Genomic DNA, 20,656 nt, shown 5'->3' with positions numbered 1-20,656 from the left:
GTGCTCAGGGAGCGTCTACAAAGTGCAACACTGAAAGAACATCACACACTCATTTGCTTCCATCATCCAACCTGAAGAGGAAACAGAGACGCCTCCCCTTCAAAGTAAAAGCTGCTCCTTTTGGACACAGTATCAAAGAAAGTCTACAGTATAACATAGAAAAGACAGAACAAAGTTTCGGTTGTTTTTAAATTGTGCAGAAATGAAACTACACTAAGCTCAATTATGTGACAGACATTTCATCCCATGTCAGTTTGGCCTCATCCTGGGCCGGATTATCCAGCACACACTCTGACCACAGGCCCAGGGGCCACGCACAGCTGGGCTCCATCCAAGAGACAGGAAACAAACCAACACAATAATAAAAAGCACCATGTGATCTTCTTAGATCTTCAAGACAAACATAGTAAAAACATGAGCATATTTGTTTCCTGATAAAATGATTTGACAGGTAGAACAGAGTAAAGTGGTGGTGTTACAGCCTTTCTCCCCTCTGCTGCCGAGGCTGTTAGTCTCTCCCAAACTCAGCTACAGGACTTCCAAATGAATGAAAGCAGCAGAAGTGGCTTTACAAATGAAAGAGGAAGAGGAGAAGAAGAGGAGAGGGAGGCCACCCTGACCATCACTCCAGCTGAAAACATCACACTTCCATTAATGTTGGTGAGAAAATGTTGAGCAGGATGAGCTGCTGGCTAATCTGGAGGCTGTAGCAGCAGCTCACAGTCACAGTGGATTTCCACTCATGAAAAAGCTCTGGCTGCTTCATTTCTCATCTCATATCAGAGACTTTAATGCTTCACTGAAGCTGTACTGTGATGCTTCCATATCCCAGTGAGGCCTCCATAATGATTTCAGCTGTTCTGTACACACACTGTGTGCCCTGTATGGCTCAAAGTCTCTGCAGCCTGTTTTTATCTGCTATCATCAGATCTTCATCATCCTCATTCACATCCCTCACACACTCTACAGCCTCATCAGCACTGACTTCATCTTCACTGACTGATGGAGCACAACATGAACCTGTGGAGGCTGAAACACTGTCCTGTCAAACATCTCCCCGTCACCACTCCACTTCTGTCAGCCTTTAAATGAACCCTGCTCAAGTCTGTCACTTCTGTTTGGAGCCAAAAGGAAAAACTGTTGTTCAGTCGTTTGGAAAGACAACATTTCTGAAAGCACTCAAACTTCTTCACATTTGTCTTCAGACACATCCTGAACATTTAGGAACTAAAGAAAGTTTCAAACATCAATCAAAGACCTGAAATATAGAAAAACAACAACAGCCGCAGTCAGTGAACTCACCTCAGAGTCTCCAGTCGACAGTTTGGACTCTCCAGTCCAGCACACAGAAGCTTCACTGCTGAATCCTGGAGGCCATCATTCCAACTCATGTCCAGCTCTGTCAGATGGGAGGGGTTGGACTTCAGAGCTGAGGCCACAACTTCACAGTGAGACTCTGAGAGTCCACAGTGAGTCAGTCTGTGATGATAGAAAATATAAAATGTGTTATTATAAAAGCAGAAAATCTGCATTATAAACACAGACTGAATGTATATGAAGACAAAACAGAGTGAGGTCATAATCTGATGAATCTGCTCTTCACATCTGTGCTTCAGCTCCTCTTACTGTGTTTGACATGACACAACGATTGAGTCTCTCTCAGACCTGCAGACTTTTAATGAGAATCTTTGTTTGGCTTTAATCTGCAGATGAAGGAGGAAGATGGTGTCACATTTAGGCTTCCATAATGTCCACAGTCTGTCACTGAGATCTGATCCAGAGTCAGAGTGAAGACACACATTTGGACTGTTTCCTGTTTTGACTCCAGAACATTTTGAATGAGTTCAGCTCAGTGAAGAGTTCCAGCTGGAAAGATGATCTCTGTTTGCTACCTGCTGTCAGGTACGACTGTTCACGTCCACATGCAGGAAAAACCTGCTGACTGTTACCAAACGGAGCAGAAATCTCATCACTGGACAATAATGATGAATGAACTCAGAGCTGCTGGTATCAGATCTGATTTCAGGGGAACTAAACACAGAAATGATTGGCTCATTTGAGCTTTCTGAGCCATTATCTGCTGCTGTGTCGCTAGTTGGCAGAAAATGATTTGTATTCCTGTTCAGGGCTTCAGTGTTTATGAGTCCAGATCCAGGTGACAGCAAGTCAAAATGATGTTACCTGTCTGTGTCCAGCAGCAGCCTGTATTCACTTTGAATATTGTTATAACCTGACATGGATCAGTTTGTCTTTGATTGGTTTGTAAATGTCACTGTTTCCATTGGACCTGAGTGACGGTACAAAGACAGAGAGGGAGAGAAAGGAGAGAGAGGATGGAGACAGCAAAGAGAGCGCAAACACAAACAGGTGAGAGTGGACAGGTGACCAAGGTCAGCAACCAATCAGAGAGCTTCTTTTTGACCCACAGTCACTGATGATGACTGCACATAACCAAGCAGTGTGTTACTCTGATATCAAATATGGATCCTGCTCTTATAATAATGATGATCAGATGATATTATTGTGTTATTTTGTAGCTGAATACGATGTTTGTGTGATTATCAGTGAAAGAAGCAGTGAGGAGGATGGAGAGAGAGAGAGGACAGAGGGTGAAGTTAGAAACACTAAAAGGATTTTTCATGGATTTCATGGATGATTTGAGTGATTTCCAGCAGGACACTTAAACATGTCAGTGGACGTCCTAAAGAACATATTCACTGATATGAAACGTGTCATTGAACAGGATTAATATCAGTGGAAACATGGTGGAAACAGCTGTGACTGCATGGATGTGACACACTTCAAATCTGTTCTCCACTCTTGGATTTGGGATCCATGGAGCTGCTGCTGAGTCTGTACAATAAAGGAATGGTGTGGAAGGTTGCAGCGTACGGACACAAACACTTTGTGGTTACAATCTGATTTTATTTTCAACATTAAACTACTAACCTACACTGATCAATGATGTTAATGATCACATCTGGACTCACCCAGCCTTTCTGCAGGTCCTCACAGCTGGAATCAGTCTCTGTCGTCCCAACACTGATGTGTTGTACTTCAGCAGGTCCAACTCATCCAGAACCTCCTCTGACATCTGCAGCATGAAGGCCAGAGCTGAGCACTGGATGTCAGAGAGTTCCTTCTCTGATCTGTTCTCTGACTTCAGGAACTCTTGGATCTCCTGAAACAATGAGAGGTGGTTCATCTCCATCAGACAGTGGAAGATGTTGATGCTTCTGTCAGGAGAGACTTCATCACTGTTCATCTCCTTCAGGTTGTTAATGACTCTCTGGATGTTTCCTGGACCGTTCTCTGTCTGACCCAGCAGACCTACTAAGAGTCTCTGGTTGGACTCCAGACAGAGGCCATGAAGGAAGCGAACAAACAGGTCCAGGTGGCCATTTTTACTCTGGAGGGATTTCTCCATGGCTCGTTTAAGGAAATCATCCAGAGAGGACTCGTTGTATTTTTTTCCCAAGAACTTCTTCAGCACCTTTGTCTTCCTGTTGGTGTGACAGTGGAACATGTAGACAGCAGCCAGAAACTCCTGAATGCTCAGATGAACAAAGCAGTAGACTGGTTTCTGGAAGATCACACACTCTCTTTTGAAGATCTCTGTACAAACCCCTGAGTACACCGAGGCCTCTGTCACATCCAGACCACACTGCTCCAGGTCTTCTTGGTAGAACATGATGTTTCCTTTCTCCAGATGTTCAAACGCCAGCCTCCCCAGCTTCAGAAGAACTTTCCTACCAGCCTCCGTCAGCTTCTGTGGACTCGTCTCACGTCCCTCATGGTACTTGTTCTTCTTCCTCTTTGTCTGAACCAGCAGGAAGTGTGAGTACATGTCAGTCAGGGTCTTGGGCAGCTCTCCTCTCTGCTCTGTAGTCAACATGTGCTCCAGAACTGTAGCAGTGATCCAGCAGAAGACTGGGATACTACACATGATATGGAGGCTCCTGGATGTCTTCATGTGGGAGATGATTCTGCTGGACAGCTCTTCATCACTGAATCTCCTCCTGAAGTACTCCTCCTTCTGGGCGTCAGTGAAGCCTCGTACTTCTGTTAGCCTGTCAACACATGTAGGAGGGATCTGATTGGCTGCTGCGGGTCGGGAAGTTATCCAGACGAGAGCCGAGGGAAGCAGATTCCCCTGGATGAGGTTTGTCAGCAGCTGGCTGACTGATGACTTCTGTGTGACATCAGACAGCAGCTTCCTGTTGGTGAAATCCAATGAAAGTCTGCTTTCATCCAGGCCGTCAAAGATGAACAAAAGCTGAGAGACAGTCAGCTTCTCTGCTGTGACGTTCTGTAATGTTGGATGGAAAACATGGAGCAGCTCCAGAAGACTGTACTGCTCATCTCTGATCAGGTTCAGCTCCCTGAATGAAAGCAGAACCACCACACTGACATGTTGGTTCTCCAAGCCCTCTGCCCAGTCCAGAGTGAACTTCTGCACTGAGAAGGTTTTTCCAACACCAGCCACGCCGTTGGTCAGAACCACTCTGATGGGTCTCTGTTGGTCAGGTAAGGCTTTAAAGATGTCCTGGCACCTGATTGGAGCGTCATGGAGGGCGTCCATCTTGGAAGCTGTCTCCAGCTGCCTCACCTCATGTTGGGTATGAACCTCTTCACTCTGTCCCTCTGTGATGTAGAGCTCAGTGTAGATCCTGTTGAGGAGGGTTCTACTTCCTGTTTCATCACTTCCTTCAGTCACACGTTCACATCTCCTCCTCAGACTGATCTTATGTTCATCTAAAACCTCCTGCAGACCAACATCTGCTGAAAGAAAGAAAAACAATGAGACTAAAGAGAAAGAAAACTCATCAATGTCTGAACAACACAAGAAGTCCAGTTTTCAGAAATGAGTCCATCAGCAGACAGATGTTCAGTCTTACTTTGTACACAGCTGCTCTGACTGGCTGTCTGCAGTCCAGCTCTGCTTCTGGATCTTTCTCCACACTGGGGACAGGAGGAGTCTCCTGATGGAGCAGACTGGTCCCAGTATGAGGAGATGCACTGTCTGCAGAACCAGTGTCCACAGCTGGTAGAGACTGGATCCTTCAGGACGTCCTGACACAAAGCACAGCAGGACAGCTGCTCCTCCTCACAAACGCCACTCCTCTTCCTCTTCCTCTCTCTGTGAACACATTTCTTTATCACTAAAACATTTACTGTCAGTGAAAAACATCCAGATGTGACCAAACTGCAGTTCCTCACAGTTCCTTTGATGTCATCAACACTAATGAGCTGCTCTTCCTGTCTGCCTGTCTCATTAAACACTGAGTGATGAATACAAACTCAACACTTCCTGCAGACTTCCTGACTTCACAATAAAAGCTTTCCATCAGAGAGACAGTTATGACTTTCACTGTTTTACAGCCGCTGTGTGCAGCTTATCTGGGTCAGTTCACTCTGAAGCAGCTTAGACGTGTCCGTGTAAATGGTAAATGGCCTGCATTTGTATAGCGCTTTTCTAGTCCCTAAGGACCCCAAAGCGCTTCACACTACATTCAGTCATTCACCCATTCACACACACATTCACACACTGGCGATGGCAAGCTACATTGTAGCCACAGCTGCCCTGGGGCGCACTGACAGAGGCGAGGCTGCCGGACACTGGCGCCACCGGGCCCTCTGACCACCACCAGTAGGCAAACATGGGGTTAGTATCTTGCCGAAGGATATTGGGCATGCAGCCAGGAGGCAGCCTGGGATCGAACCACCGACCTTCTGATTAGTGGCTGACCTGCTCTGCCACCTGAGCTACAGCCACCCCGTGGTCTGACACACAAAGACTTCTGATTTTCTCTATTTAAACAAACATGATGAAGATGAGCAGGTTTCTCTTCTAGTATAAACTCTGTGTCTCTCTGGCTGGCTCATGATGGCTTTTCAGGTTTTATGTTTTGCTCTCTCCTGCTATGGTTTTGCCTGCCTGGGTGGAGCTTGTAATGGCCTCTTGCTCTTGGTCCACACAGTTATGATGATTACACCACCTGTTGCTGACTCACCTGGGCTTACCGGTAACCATTTAACGCTGCGGCATGGAGCAGTTTGTCGCTGGGACATTGACCCTCCTGTGTTCATGATCTCAGTTCTTTGCTAAGAAATCTCTCTCTAAATTCACCAGCTGGGTTAACTTTGAGTAAATATTTCCCTGGACCTGGTTACAGACGCTTACCTGTGATTCCCGTGTGTGGCTGTGTGAGTGGAGAGCAGGACAAGAGTGACTGAAGAGGAGTGAGAGTGGACTCCCTTCCCTCTTTTCCCTGGAGTCCTGGACCCCCTCCCCAACTCACTGTACATATATAGAGCACTGTGGTTCACCCCTTTGGTAAATAACCTGTCACCTTTTTGTTTGTCAGAACTCAGTCTGTGCTTGAGTTCCTCTGTTAGCCATGACATTTTGTTGGTTCTCTCTCTTCAGGTCCCTGTAAGTGTTTGATCTAAAACATTATATTTATTCTGCTTTGATTGTTTTGTGTGCTGAGGGACATTGTTGCATGATCCACTTTTTCTTATCACTCAAATATCCTGATACGTTCAGAAAGTTGGAGAGCTCTCCTGGCTTGCTTAGTCTTTGCTCTGTACTGCAGTACTTGCACTGGTTTCACTGGACAAGTCTGCATGTGAATCTACAACTGATCTGACATTGTGGCACAAACACAGTAAACAAACACTACGAGCACCTTGTTTCATGTGCAGTGGCTTTCTTCTCATTCTGTTACTGAACGCTGTATGAAAAGCCTCTCACTGCCAGCATCCTTCCAGCCCCACGACAACAAGACCAACTCACATCTTCACAACACCAAGAATTTTTCCCCTTTTCTTTGGAGAAACTGAGAAGCCAATAGGATTGTAGCTCAAACTTGCCCACAGTCCTGCTTCATCACTGCTCACTCCTACCTGTGTTGGTGCTCAGTGGACAGTCATTAGGGTTGCCAACTCCCTGAAAAATAAATAAGGGGCACCTCGTGGCCAGGGCCGGGCAACCTAGTTGTCTTCACCCTTCCCAGTGTGGTAGCTCTTTTTTGTGTGTGTGAAATTATTTTTTAACCATTTGACTTGAATTTGATTTAAGCAGATGCATATTCTTTGTGATATGACCATATGGGAAACAAATGATCATTTAGCCATTTATTTTTAGCTCAAAATGACAACATTAACACAGTAAAACAGGTCTCTTTCTTAAACAGAAGCCTGTCATGCTTAACTTTTGAGAATAAAAGTAAATCTTTCTTTAAAAGAACTCTGTCCTGCTTAACTTAAAATTATATAAATTAATAGAGAGCAATAGAAAGAAAAATATTCTTGTAACTGTGCACATTTAGTGCATTTAGTACAATTGGCTTCAGTTGAGGTATTATTTCAGCTTTTCTAATGCTAATCAGCTGCTCCTGTTTGTAAACCCGCTTGTTCCCATGATTACGCATCATAACTCATCATCATTATTCATCTATGTATTACTTTTATATATTAGTCATCTATTTGTTGTAATCATCTATCCTTGCAGTGATATTCACTGCACATGCCCATTTTAACCTTAACCAGAGGGTTTAAAAAACAAACCAGTGTTTACATACCATATCTGCTTCTGCCGTGGCCTGGTGGACAAGAAAGTGGTTAAGGGTTCCCCGAGCTTTCACGCCCCTCATGTTCTTCATGTGCCCACCATTAGAAGCATGCCTATGGAAAAAGTGCGCCGGCACACAGTGCAGTGCGCTTTATAGGTGTTATGGTGACCTTTTCCAGCCAGGTGTTTCCCTTTTCCCATTCCTCCCTGTACTTTTGCAGCCTTTTTTTATTTCTCTGAGCGAACAAACATTGCTGCTCTAATGCTGGGCTCACACTGTGCGATTTTTGGCCCATTTTGTTAAGTGGGTTTAGAGCTCTGGGTAGCTCCCCAGCTGGGTCTAGACTGGGTCTAGAGAGTATTTTAAATTCAGGGAATTTAAAATAGAAAGTAGCTCGTCCACAGAAGGACTGGTAGCTCCCCTTACGATAAGGGTTCAGATCGCGCGAACAGGTGTGAATGTGAATGTGTGTGTTTAGTTAGTTTGTTTGTTTGCTTGTTTTAATCAATTTTAAATCATGCTTTTTATCTGTTTTTGTTTCTAATGTTTCTGTAAAGCACTTTGAATCACCTTGTTGTTGAATTGTGCTATACAAATAAATTTGCCTTGCCTTTAATAACTGTGGATTCAGGTATCCTGAACCCATCTTTGGACATTTGTAATTAAATATTTTAAAACTCCATCAGAGACTCCTGATGTGGCTGTTTGGAGAAGGAAAAGAGGGACAAAGTGGAGCGTCGAGCTGAGGCTTCATTCACTGCAAACCTACAGTTATGTTTCCTTATTTCTGCTGTTTGCATGTTCACAGCTGAAATAAAGCTGCCTCTTTGACTTCATCCTGTTGTGTTTGGGTCCAATCCTGCCTGCCACACAGCGCTACAGGACAAAGTCTAATATTTTTATCTTTTTAATGAATCTTTGGTCATATTTATCCAGGAAAACACAAACATGTAAAGGAGTCATCACAGGTCTCTGACCTCGTTGGTCCAGGTTCAGCACTGAAGTCTGGAGGTTTAGCTTTGGACCAGTCACTCCTCACAGACGGACATCTGGATCCTGCAGACTGTGACCTCTGACCTCTGCAGACACAAACACGTTTTATTCAATGATCAATTCTCTGATAAAGTGATTGAAGCAGCTGTGATCACACAGACTGCAGATAATGCAGCTGTTTCCTGTCAGTAACAGTCCTCTTAGATTAGAGTTCAGCTTTTTACAGGAAAACAAATGTCCCTGAATGCAACAGTGAGACACAGTCTGCCTGTGTGGCTGTGATAGCTGCCGTTAGGAGCGCTCATGTGTTTGCAGTTAGACGAGGAGATGTTACCATCATGGACACGTTAACAAATCCTGCAGCATCACGTGGCACAAACACTTTGTGTTCCTGTCATCTGCAAGCAACAGGAAGTTCATTAATAAAGGCGGGATGGAGACGTGACTGTGATGGTTCTCCTTCATCCAGCTGTTACACACATCTGGGCTCACAGGACGAGCCTTTGTCTAATACAGCAGCTGCTCTCTGAACACTTTTCTGAAGAGGAGCTGCACAAACCTTTGTTTGCTTTCTAGAGCAGCGTATCAAAGTCAAACTACCCACTGCTAGCAGCTGTTTCTATCATAGTTTAGGATCCAGATGTGTGAGGTCTAAATTTACACCTCTGATTAAAATACATAGTTAAAAACAGCCAATTGAGTCCAAATGTGTCTTAAACCAGATAAACTGACAGTTACAGCTGAGCCTGTGTGTCCTTGGAGACACTGCTCTGCTACAGAGATGCATTTTAGAAACCAGGAAACATCAAAATCATTTAAATCAGAGAGTTCATGTTACTAACAGCTCACCTCTCTGCAGCAGAGACTTTAAAATCAATGATGACATCTTTAGACACGTCACTCTTACAGGACACACTTCTGGGTGGAGGTCCAGGCTGGTTCCTGTGAATAATGATGGAGCAGTGATGTGAGTGCTGAGCTGTGACATGGAGAAGAGTCATGGACAGTTAGAGATGGTCATCTCACCTCTGAGCTTTGGTCTGGCTCTCATGTTCCCCACACAGAGTGCTTTTAGAGGGAGGGACTCCCTCCTCTCTGTCCTCACACTGATCCATGCTGCTCAATTCACATCAGCTCACACACACTTTCTACCTTCACCTGCAGAGGAAACACAAATCATTCATGTGCACATCAACTGAGAGCTGCAGAGGTCGTGTCTGATGTGTTGGACTAACATCCATCTGAGACGCAGCTTTCATCAGTTCACTACAAAAAGTGTCACAGAGCCGAGTTCAGCCTCCAAATCCTCCATTACTGTAGTCCTACAAAGCAGCAGGTCAAACATGGCTGCAGAGAGCAGCTTTATGTCAGTAACCATGTCCAGGACCGAGCTGACTGCTTACAGAGTTGATACTCTAACTGCTAGCTGCTCTGCTAGCTAAGCTAACTCAGTAACAGTGACTCTGACAGCAGTTACTGTGGAACAGCGGCCGAGCTCAGGACACATTCAGTGTGTTTAGTCTGAGTCCTGGACTCTGATTCAATGGATTCAATCCAGCTCAGAGTTTCATGTGTTCATCAGAATAAAATACATGTACTAATATAACAGAAGTAATGCTCTGAATGCAGGACTGTAATGGAGGATAAATAAGGTTTTTACAGCCTGAAAGAAACATTCAGTTCATATATTTGTAGACAGTGAAGCAGTTTTTAATACTGCAGCTGTTTCCTTCACCTGTGTGTGTGTGAGCCACACCTTCATGTGCTGCTTTAGAAATATGTGGTCTGACTGCTCAGACTGAGTCTAGAAGGAAAGTTCACATGCTGGAGAAAGTTTTGTTCCTAACTTTGTCAGAGTTCGGCTCCAAAGACAAAGAAGACGGAGCTCACAGTCTGTAGATGGTCCTCAGTGTGTGTGTGAAGCACACAGGAGTGTGTTTATGTCAGCAAATCAGTGTGTGTGAAGAGTCTGAGGGAGTGTGTGAATGAGACTCAACACTGAAACCAACAGTCCAAGAAAAGCGTCTGGATTTCTTTAAGTTTAACTTAAAGAAATCCAGACGCTTTTCTTTTTGTCTCCATAATGTCTCCATAATGCTGCAATGTTATCTGCCCCAGAAACACTGTGCAGAAGCTCTGATGGTGACACAGAAAAGTCAAAGTGGAGATACTTCTGTCCACCTTTGATTAGACTCATTATAAAAAGGAAAACAAAGTTTGAACACAGTCATGTTTCCAGTTCACTGACTTACATTTATTCCATGGACACTCACTCTAACCTGAACCACAGCTACAACCCAACATTGTTGAGGCCTCATCTCCTCCTTTCCTGACTGTAGAGGTTAAATATGCAACAACCAACAAATAAAAGAATTTGGTTCATTTCAAAGAAATTCACACGGTGACCAAGTAAAGTAACCGTAGTAAAGGAGACAACATCCCGTTGATGGTGGGATTATTTGAAAGATTTGCTTTAGTCACGTCACCAAATGCAGTTGAACCACCCGTGGATCCATGTTTGACCATTCTACCACTCTGAGCTCTGCTTTTTAATCATTTTATTATTATCATCATTCATTTATTCATTCTTTGGAGGGGGGCTATTTCCTAATGCCGCCCTAATAAGCTGATGTTCAAGGGGAAATATAACAGAAACTCTTTCAGTGTTATTCATTAATAAATTAACAGATAAACTGTGAAGAAGAAAAAAACTGAGATTTCAAGGAGAGAGTGAGAAACTTGATCATCCATCCTCATAATACATGTTTATCAGTATCTGCTGTGACCATACTGCAGTAATAACTACAAGTCTTTTTTTTTTTTTTTTTTTTTTGTCCCGTTTGGATCTATAGCCATCAGAATTGTTGTCTTAAGGCCAAGAAAGATGCCAAGCGGATTTATTTTACCAAGTGGATCATCATGGCCTTGCCATATTGGTCCATTTGATTGACCTTTATTATAATTATGAGTTTATTTTATTTTCAGTTGCTACAAATGGGACAGACATGACTGTGGGATAGGACAGGGGGAAAGAATGAAAGAAAGAGAGGGAGAGAAAGAAAGAAAACCAAAGGAGAGAAGAGACGGTGAGAAGGGGGGGAAGAGAGAAAAAAAAAAAACACAAACAAAAAAAACAAAACTCCTGGGTCACCTGTATGGAGAAAAAAAAACAGAAGAGAAAGCAAACAACAAAGAGCAACATAATAAGAAAAAAAAAGCACCATCACAATAAACTTGCTAGCAGTAGATATCAGTAGTTACTAAATAATAAACGATATTGTGCAGCACGCAAGATAGACAGCGCACAATGTGCTTTGAGGCAGCAGCCAAGAAAGCTGTAGTCCGCGTCTGTGAATACCCATGTGTACACCTGTGTGCATACCTGTGTGGATCAGCATGCTTGCATTCCAAAGGTTTCTCCATGTAATGATCTGCTAGGGAGTGTGGGGAGCCACAGCCCCGTCCTCCATGGTATGAAGCAGGTATGGAGGAGATCAAAGCTCCAGACATCCAGAGGCCCCCAGAACACAAGAGACCAAGGAAGACCCACAGAGGGGCAGCCGCGCCACTGTCCCAGTAAGAGCTGAGGAGAGTCCCAGATGAGGGCTCATTCAGCAGCCGCGGAGCAGAAGCCAGGGGGAGTTGCAGTGACGCGCCCATGAGCTCCGCCGGCAGCCAGCTGTGCCTGAGTGACCGAGCCCCAAGCCGAGAGGCCGGGGGCACCCCACCTCCGAAGTGGCCCGAGCGAGCCCCAATAAGCGGCCGCCAAGGAGTGAGCCGGTGTGTACCTGGACGCCCACCCCCAGACACAAAGAACCACCAACGCACCGACACCTGAGGGAGTCCGCCACCGGCAGGGGAAGTGGTGGTGGGTGGAGATAGGCCCTCCAAGGTTTGGAGGCCTGAGATGTCCCCAGAGAGGTGGCGTCTGATACCCAACCTGACATATAGACACAGACATACAGGCACACACAGACACAAACATCCATTCCCACCCTCATGCTCTCATATGCACTTACTCCACACTCAACCGACGTGGAGACAGACATAAAGAGACGCTGTATACACGATCACACTCCCCAAGCGTACTCTACGAACCGGGTCTAGGTACCCTTGCCCCTGGAGGGGGGAACTGCACCCAGACCCAGGTGGTGTTACCCTTTTCCCTGCGGTGGGGAGAGGCAGACCGCCCCGACTCCGCAGCAGCAGGGAGGCCCCACACCCCAGACCGCAGTCGGACGGCCAACTCCTCCTAGCCCCCCCGCTCCAGCAGGCCGCAGAGAACGGGGATGAGAGAAGACTCCAAACCTCCCTCCACCCGCTCATTGTAGTGTTGATGCATGTGTGTTCTAAGGTGCAATTAAAACCCAGAAGGGCATGGAGCTACCTGCCAGAGAGCCAGTAATAACTACAAGTCTACATTTCTGTGACTGTTGATCAATCACAGCAGGAATCTGAGCTCATCTCTGCACACAGAGCAGCTTCAGCTCTGGGATAAACTGCTCGCTTCACGTCCTTCTCAGCTCACAGACACTCATCCTGATATTTTCCTTTAACATTTGATGGTATAATTCATCTGAGTTTACACTTTATCTGCATAAATACAGAAAACCAGACCCAAACACCATAAACCATCAGTTTCACCATGTAGAATATATTGTTGTTTCCTTGCTTTTAATTCAGAGAAAAACTCTGGTTTGGATTTTCTCTGTTCTCTTTGCTGCTGATTCTCTATCTCATCTTCGCTCTCAAACATTTAAAAAGCAGCGAGTCTGCAGCTGAGGGAACACAAACTCAAACTGTCGGAACAGGTTTGATTGTATCTTGCGTTTATTAATTTGGTGATTCATCAAATGTATAACTGTCATAATCTGCTGCTGAGTCTCTTACGCTGGTGAAAATGCAGAAAACACAGATCACGAACAGCTGTTCAACCAATCACATTCATCTCTGTTAAAGTGTTGCGTTAGACTGCTATATATTTTTGTGTTCTTTATGCTGTAGATTTTCATGTCTCTGGAATAGTTGGCAGCAATAAGGATGATTTTCTGTAAAATAATATTGATATGAGCCGTGAGTTATTCGTAGATGAGCGTTAGATTAGTTTGATGGGTTAACTCAGAGAGCTGAAGATATGGTGGACATGCTGACCTCGCTCCGTGGTGTACAGGGCCGTTTACCCTCATGATTAATATTCACAATAAAAAAATGAGGCGAACATCATGAAGTCTGTGTGTGTTTCATAGTGTCGAACCACCTTTGTACAGTTAAACCTAACAGTTACTACATGACGGAAACACCAACGTTATTTCTTTTATGCGTTTATCAGGTCACGCTGATTATTGAACAAAAACCCAAACATCAGATGTTAATCGAATTTTTTTGCTTTCTCTCCTCCTTAAACATGTTTTTAATGTTAGTTATTATTCAGAATTGGCGACTGGAACACGTATGACACATACGAACATCAGGAAATAAAACCTCAGTAAATGAAGTCAGTGTACAGCGGGGGTTATGGCAGCTGTGTACCGGGACATGCGCTTTGTCGGTGGTAATAACAGCTCGATTGCTTGCGAGGCGAGCGGGTCTGTCCCACGCTTTGCCGTGAGCAGGGTTCATATGCCTTTTTTAGGGTCAAATTCAAGCACTTTTTAAGCACTTTCAAGGTCCCTTTTCAAGCTTTTCCAGCACATCAGCCCCCCCGCCAAAAAAAAAAAAGAATGCATGTTTCAATTCGCATTACCTCAGTAAGACCATGTGAAAATGAAAACAAATCATCCTACGTGAACTTAAATACCTTTGTTCAACTTTTGCTAAGAAATAGAAAAACGCACCACACAAAAATACAGTGGAACCCCGACTTATGAATGCCCCATTTCACGAAAAATTCAAGTTACGAAGGCACTGAATGGCAATATTTCTGCCCGTGTTATGGCAAAATGCCCGAGTAACGAAATCCGCTGGCTCCGATTGGCTGAGCCTACAACGCCCACAATGCCTTCCGAATCATGTGACAGCCCCTTGGTTTCCGCACTTGCGCTTCGCTGTTCCACTTGAACGACGAATTGTTGTTCTAGTTAGCAATTAGCCTATAGCCTATCGTTCAGCATCGCCTCACTTAAAACGCGCAACTCAATTACAAAAGACCCTCGGGAATGAATTCATTTTGTAAGTCGGGGTTCCACTGTACTGTACTACCTTATATACATAGTGTATAAACTCTAAATGCCCATTTCACTTAAAAATTAAGATGTGAAAATGTGAACAAAAAAAGAAAAAAAGAAAGAAATAAGTCTGCTCATCAGATATTGATGCTTCTTTCCTGTGTGACAAGAATTAGGAGACAGATATTTGTTTGTTTTTTAAGTTAATTCCCAATAAAACTGTTTTATTGCTAACTACATTGCTGTCTGTATTATTGCTGAAGTCCTAAAGGATCACCTTTAAAGTGTTTGTGCTAATAACATGTACAGTCAGACAGGCATGGAGAACAGCACTGACTGGGAGGCTTTGAACAGATCAAATAGTTCAATTCAACATATAAGACTTTAAGAATGCACAAGCATCTACTTAGAATCTATTGAATTTGTCATCTGTGATATTATTTTGTACAATTCCAATGTATTTTGTTCATCTCCCTTAAATAAACAGGCAGCCTTAAAGTATGAAATATTCATATACAAACACATATAAATGTGTGAACTGTCTCAGTGGCTGATTGTGCCCCACAGGCCTCAGTGTGAGCTTAAGATAAGATAAGATAAGATAAGATAAGATAACTCTTTATTGTCATTGCACAGTCATACATAGTACAGTAGTACAATGAAATTGGAAAAACTGTCCTACGTCGGCACTACATATACTTGAGCACTACATATACTAAGCACTACATAGCTTGAAGACATTTATAATGTTTAAGTAGTTTAATGTGCAGGTGCTGACCATAAACACATTTTGAATGAAAGCCGGGGAACTTTGGTAGCACAGAAACAAGTGGCTATTCTTTGTGACCATATGGACCACTCATATTACCGTTATTTCAAATACTCCAGAAAGCTGGTGTCCAGGGTGTAATTGGCCGTTTTTGACTACTTTTGATGTGGCCTCTGTATTTCACATTTAAAAACTGTTTATCTTGCCAATCTGTTATTTTCTCATTTTGACAAAATGTATCAGCAGAATTTATCTAAATTCAGACAAAATTTAAAATACGAGTAGAAAGTGATATTTTTGACTGTAAAAACCACAAGCATGTTAAACAAATCATTTTCATAACTTGAAATGCAAACAGAAATTGTACATTTTTTAAAATACACAAAAGTTTTGCAGACAACAAAGTTATATTTACCTAAAAATGCAGCCAAGGCTCAGACGCTTTTTATGTAACCATTTCAAACTATTTACAGAACAATCAGGCGCAAGGCAGCCCAGGCGGGGAAATTTTGCTTTTACATTTTGCGACACATTTTATTTCTCTATCTGATAAGAAAACTATTCAATCAGATAGTTGTTTGTGGTGAGCAATAATAAACAATGGATAATCCGTATACAAACAAATTCAAGCTTTTCTCCTCAATGGAGAGCCTCCCCCGATTGAACAACAACACATCAACAACATGCTGTGACTCTTCTTCCCTCTAAAGTCCTGGTGTTAACACTCACCCTGCATCAGCTTCACCTATTTTTAAATTGTTTTTTACTTTTCAAACCGACGGATCATTTGAAGCCAACCATCCAAAAACTGCTTCAGCTGTGTTTGATGTTTATGCTACAGCCTGTTTACCAATATAATCAATATCAGATATCAGAGCAACAGAAACCTCGGTGATCAGGACGCTGGGACTGAGAACAGGAAGTGGCTCCAACGTCACAGTTTCATAACGTCACCCTGAACTCCACTCACGGAGTTTCTGTCGCCATTGTAGTTTTTAAAGTCCCGTGATAAAGGCGGGTCTTTCTGTGAATCCGCACGCTCATTGGCTAATAACTTGAGATTGACACATCGTTATCCAATGAGCGTGCGGGAACTTCCGACATAAAGTTGTTTCCTTTGAAAAACCAAAGTCTGATTATTTTTGCCTCCACTGACGGAGCCTGTTGTTCCCGCCACAGAGACACAGTAATGTCAGAGCGGTGTTAACACTCACCCTGCCTCAGCACAGCTCTCACTCTCCTCCTGCTCTCTCACACTAAATGGAGGCTCAGCTAAACTCACTTCCTCTCTACTTACAGGAAACCAGTGCTCAGAGGAGCCGACCGGCCTCACATTTCACCCCCAGACACAAACAGCGTGGAATTATTTTATGTCATAAGAAGAAACATATTCATGTTAACACTCACCTGCAAAGGCGTAGATTTGGTTTTGGCATTGGTGGGGACGGATGATTCAACCACCGAACCCTGCCCTGTTTCTTTTGTTCCCCTTTTTGTCTTTGCTTCTTGATAAAAAAGGAGAAGTATACTTGCCTACACAGCAAATTCAAAAGTATTAAATGTTTTGGTGTTAATAGTCCTCTTGCAAAAGTAGAGTTAATTTTACTCTAAGTAGAGTCACATTCTTTTAATGTAACTCTGAGGTGTAAAATGATAGTAGTTAAAATCGAGTGTTAAAAATGAGTGTTTCTATGTCAAATCTGGAGGTGTTACAATGGAAACATTAACTCTTGACCTCTTAACTCTGAACTCCTAGAGGGGCTATGACACCAACAGAGTAAATTCACAGACTCCGCCCCCAGCACCATAGGGTCCAATCGAAGCTGAAGTGAAGCCGTTTCAGAACATTTTGCTCTACATATTTGAGTCGTTTGCCATGCTTGGTAAGTCATTTTTTCAAAGATTGTTTCAATTATTATTATTAGCTTTTACTTCTGTGGCTCTTTGGAGTTGAGACAAAGCTGTGTGAAAGGCATTAGCCATGTTGCTCGGTCATAGCATAATATTCTGTTTTAGCTAGCTGAAAGGTATTGTTTGCGGGCAAATACCACAGCCTTGAAAAAAGCTTGCATGTGAATTTTCAGTCAAACTTTTGGTCAAATACACCTAAAACAATGTCTAGAATGTGAAATGTTGGTATAATGGTGCTGCTTGAAGCCTGAAAACGATCGCCCATAAAAAAAAAAAACCGAGCAAACAGCAGTAGCAGACGTCCTGACTGGGTTCTACGTTAGCATAGATCCCTCCAGAGTTTTGTGCACACGGTTTAGGTAAAAATGAAAAAGGTTGAGGTTTTACATTTAGTTCAGTATTACCTGTTGCCTGTGTCCTTGTCTTTTGGGAAAATACTTTACACAAGTAATGGCTCAAAGAGGATTCCTTTATTATTTTTTTTACTGTGCTCCAATTGTTTACTGGATTATTTGTGCCATTAATTAGTGTCAACTAATTTTTATTCAATCTCCGCACAGGATATGCTTGTGAAGATGGAATATGGGGGAGAGCAGAAGTGCGTTGAAGTTCCACAAAGGGATGAATGAAGGACATGCATATTGTATTGAAGAAATAAGTGATGAGCATGCTGTTATTTGCATTTACCATGTCAGACCTTTTGATAAACAAAATTCTAATGAAAGTGAGAACATGTATACTGTTACATCTTTCAGAAAATGTTTTGAAATTGTGGTGCACAGTTCAGAATAAATGTTTTTCAAAAACCGTTGCGTCTTTTTAGTAAATGTTTATTTCCAAAAGAAATTTCTAGAAGTTCAGAACAGTAAAATTCCCGCTTTTTAGAATTAATTAGAAGATAACTCTTACGTAGTTAAACTAAAATACTCTTTGAGAGTTAATATATAAACTCTTAACACCAAGTGTTAAATTATCAACTCCAGACAGATTCGGTGTTTAACACTAAATCAGAGTTAACGTACCAACTCTCCAAAAAGAGTTAAATTAACACTCTCTGGTGTGGACCCATATAGACACTTTAATAGTGTTGAAATCAAATCCGACAGTGTTAATTTGGACATGCTGGATTTGCTGTGTACATATGCTATTCTACCTGCTTTTAAACCATTTAAAATTACAATTCATAGTTTTATATGTGAATTTTGCAAAGAAGAGTGAGCAAATATTTCCACATCAAGATGTGCCATGCTAATAGGTTCCTACCCAAAAAGACTGATTAGAGTGATAAAAGGCAAAGGTGCTGCAACAAAGTATTAGTTTAAGGGTGTGCATATTTGTGCAACCGGGTTATTTTAAGTTTTTTATTTTCACCTGTGATCTTGTGTCACCATTACTCTCTGAGCTTTGTGTTGGTTCTTCTGTCACCTGACAAATAGGACATACATGACAATAAGAATAAAATGTGGAGCTGCTTCAGTGTTTCTGTCACTTTGTGCAGATCTTGACTCATCAGTAATGTTTGTAGGGTGAGTGCATTTTTAAAAAATTTGTGCAAACTGCACTACAAGGTTTTATTTTTATTTATTTGCAACATCATGACTACCTCATTATATTTTGTCTCAAAAATGAACCCTATGAATATGTCAGTGCCATTAGGATGAAATTATTGTGTCACCAACATTTTAACGTCAGACATATAATTTTAACAGCCTCTGGAAACTAATATCCTGGCTCGCTCGACGCTGCCGTTTTCTCTGACAGTTTCAATCAAAATTAGAAATGCTGCTCAGAGACTGAGAGAACTAATAGTGCTGCCTGTTGTGCAGTTAGTTTCCAAAACACGTTATTCATGGTTACATACAATTTTAGACTGATGTGGGCCAAAGCCTAGCATAGCCTCTAATGTTATTGTGACGGACACATTTTATGAGTGAGCTTGACTTTAAGTAACTTACAGGTTTCTTTGAAAAACACTTTCTTATATCCAGGTACTTCCTTTTTGCTGCCACCCACCTCTGCTCCTTGCAGGCCCTAGCAGCGCAGGCTTGCCGCTGCTAAAACTAAACAGTAGTGGTGTGCGGATCGATACTGAAATATCGATTCTTCCGATACCAGCAATTTATGTTCTAGAATCGATTCTCATATTATAATATCGATATTTTAGTACTCTGGGGTAAATTTGTAGTTTTTCCATTAAAATGAACGCAGTGGAAAGAAACTATATCATTCGGATCGTCTAATTTGGAAGGAACTACTTGCTCTTATGCCTTTCATAGTCATATGCGAAATACGGCTGTATAAATGTGTCGCAGCCCCTGGCGTGCACACTCACAACAATGGCTGAGCGCAAACAGAGTCCTGTGTGGACGCGTTTTACCTCCACAAACAGCCCAGACGCGGTTTGTGATATATGTGGCAAGACAGTGAGGTGTTGTGGCAACACCACTGACCTCGTCAAACACCTCGGAGTAAATCACATCACAGAATATGATGAGCTTATGTTGAGGTGAACTGAAGAGGAGGACAGGGACAGGTGCTGCTAGAGCGAGACAGACGTCTCTCGCAGAGTCCTTTAGTGCTGCAGGCAGGCAGCATGCTCAAATAGCGCACAACGTCAGTTTATTTTTATTTCTATATGATTATTCTGCATTATTAAGCAATAAAAACAAGTTGTCTGATGTCCTCTAATCATTATGAAGCAATATGGTTATGTTATTATTACAATTACATAATACAATTATATATTGTATTATGTAATGCAATGAAACATTAAGTTTTTGTACAGAGTATCGGTATCGGATCAGTATCACCGATACCACCCTGAATTTTACTTGGTATCGGATCGGAAAGGAAATCAGTGGTATCGCACATCACTACTAAACAGAGCTCCCTGAAAGGCACAGCCAATCACATTGGCCATATTTGTCACATGACGTAGGACTCCAGTAGAGAACGTAATTTAACTCTTTCTGCACCGCTGGGTGAACGAGACGTTGACAGATTGTTTTTTTCTTTCTTTCTATCGGGTTTGTTTTTCTTTTCTCGAAGAGATCAAATTATTGGTGGGGACACGTCCCTCCCGTCCATGCAAAATCTACGCCTTTGCTCACCTGCCTCAGCTCCACCTTCCTCCTCCTTCTCCTCTCAACGGAGGCTCAATACTTTCACTTTCAATACTGCTCCCTAAACACAGAGGATGCTGGGACTTGTAGTTTTTTCCTTCCGGTTCGGTCTTCCTCTTT

General features: G+C 42.8%; 2 protein-coding genes across 2 annotated transcripts in view; both read right to left on the bottom strand.

Moving 5' to 3' along the window:
• The window catches only part of LOC146634546 (protein NLRC3-like), a 165,728-nt gene that overhangs the window by 46,630 nt on the left and 98,442 nt on the right, over positions 1–20,656 (bottom strand). The window lies entirely within an intron of this gene.
• On the bottom strand, positions 747–9,764 carry LOC146634548 (protein NLRC3-like). Its single transcript, XM_085377431.1, has 6 exons — positions 9,597–9,764; positions 9,420–9,512; positions 8,555–8,656; positions 4,899–5,134; positions 2,991–4,782; positions 747–1,479 (listed from the first exon to the last, which is right to left on the bottom strand). The coding sequence occupies exons 1-6, from the start codon at positions 9,683–9,685 to the stop codon at positions 1,299–1,301; spliced, it is 2,493 nt and encodes an 830-aa protein (XP_085233557.1). The 5' UTR covers positions 9,686–9,764; the 3' UTR covers positions 747–1,298.

The sequence above is a fragment of the Diplotaxodon limnothrissa genome, linkage group LG3, assembly GCF_057381915.1.
Source record: "Diplotaxodon limnothrissa isolate DT_005_m linkage group LG3, D_limnothrissa_male_GT1.1, whole genome shotgun sequence".
NCBI lineage: Eukaryota > Metazoa > Chordata > Actinopteri > Cichliformes > Cichlidae > Diplotaxodon > Diplotaxodon limnothrissa.
The sequence above is the reverse complement of the archived record's forward strand: the minus strand, read 5'-3'. Positions and strand labels throughout refer to the sequence as shown.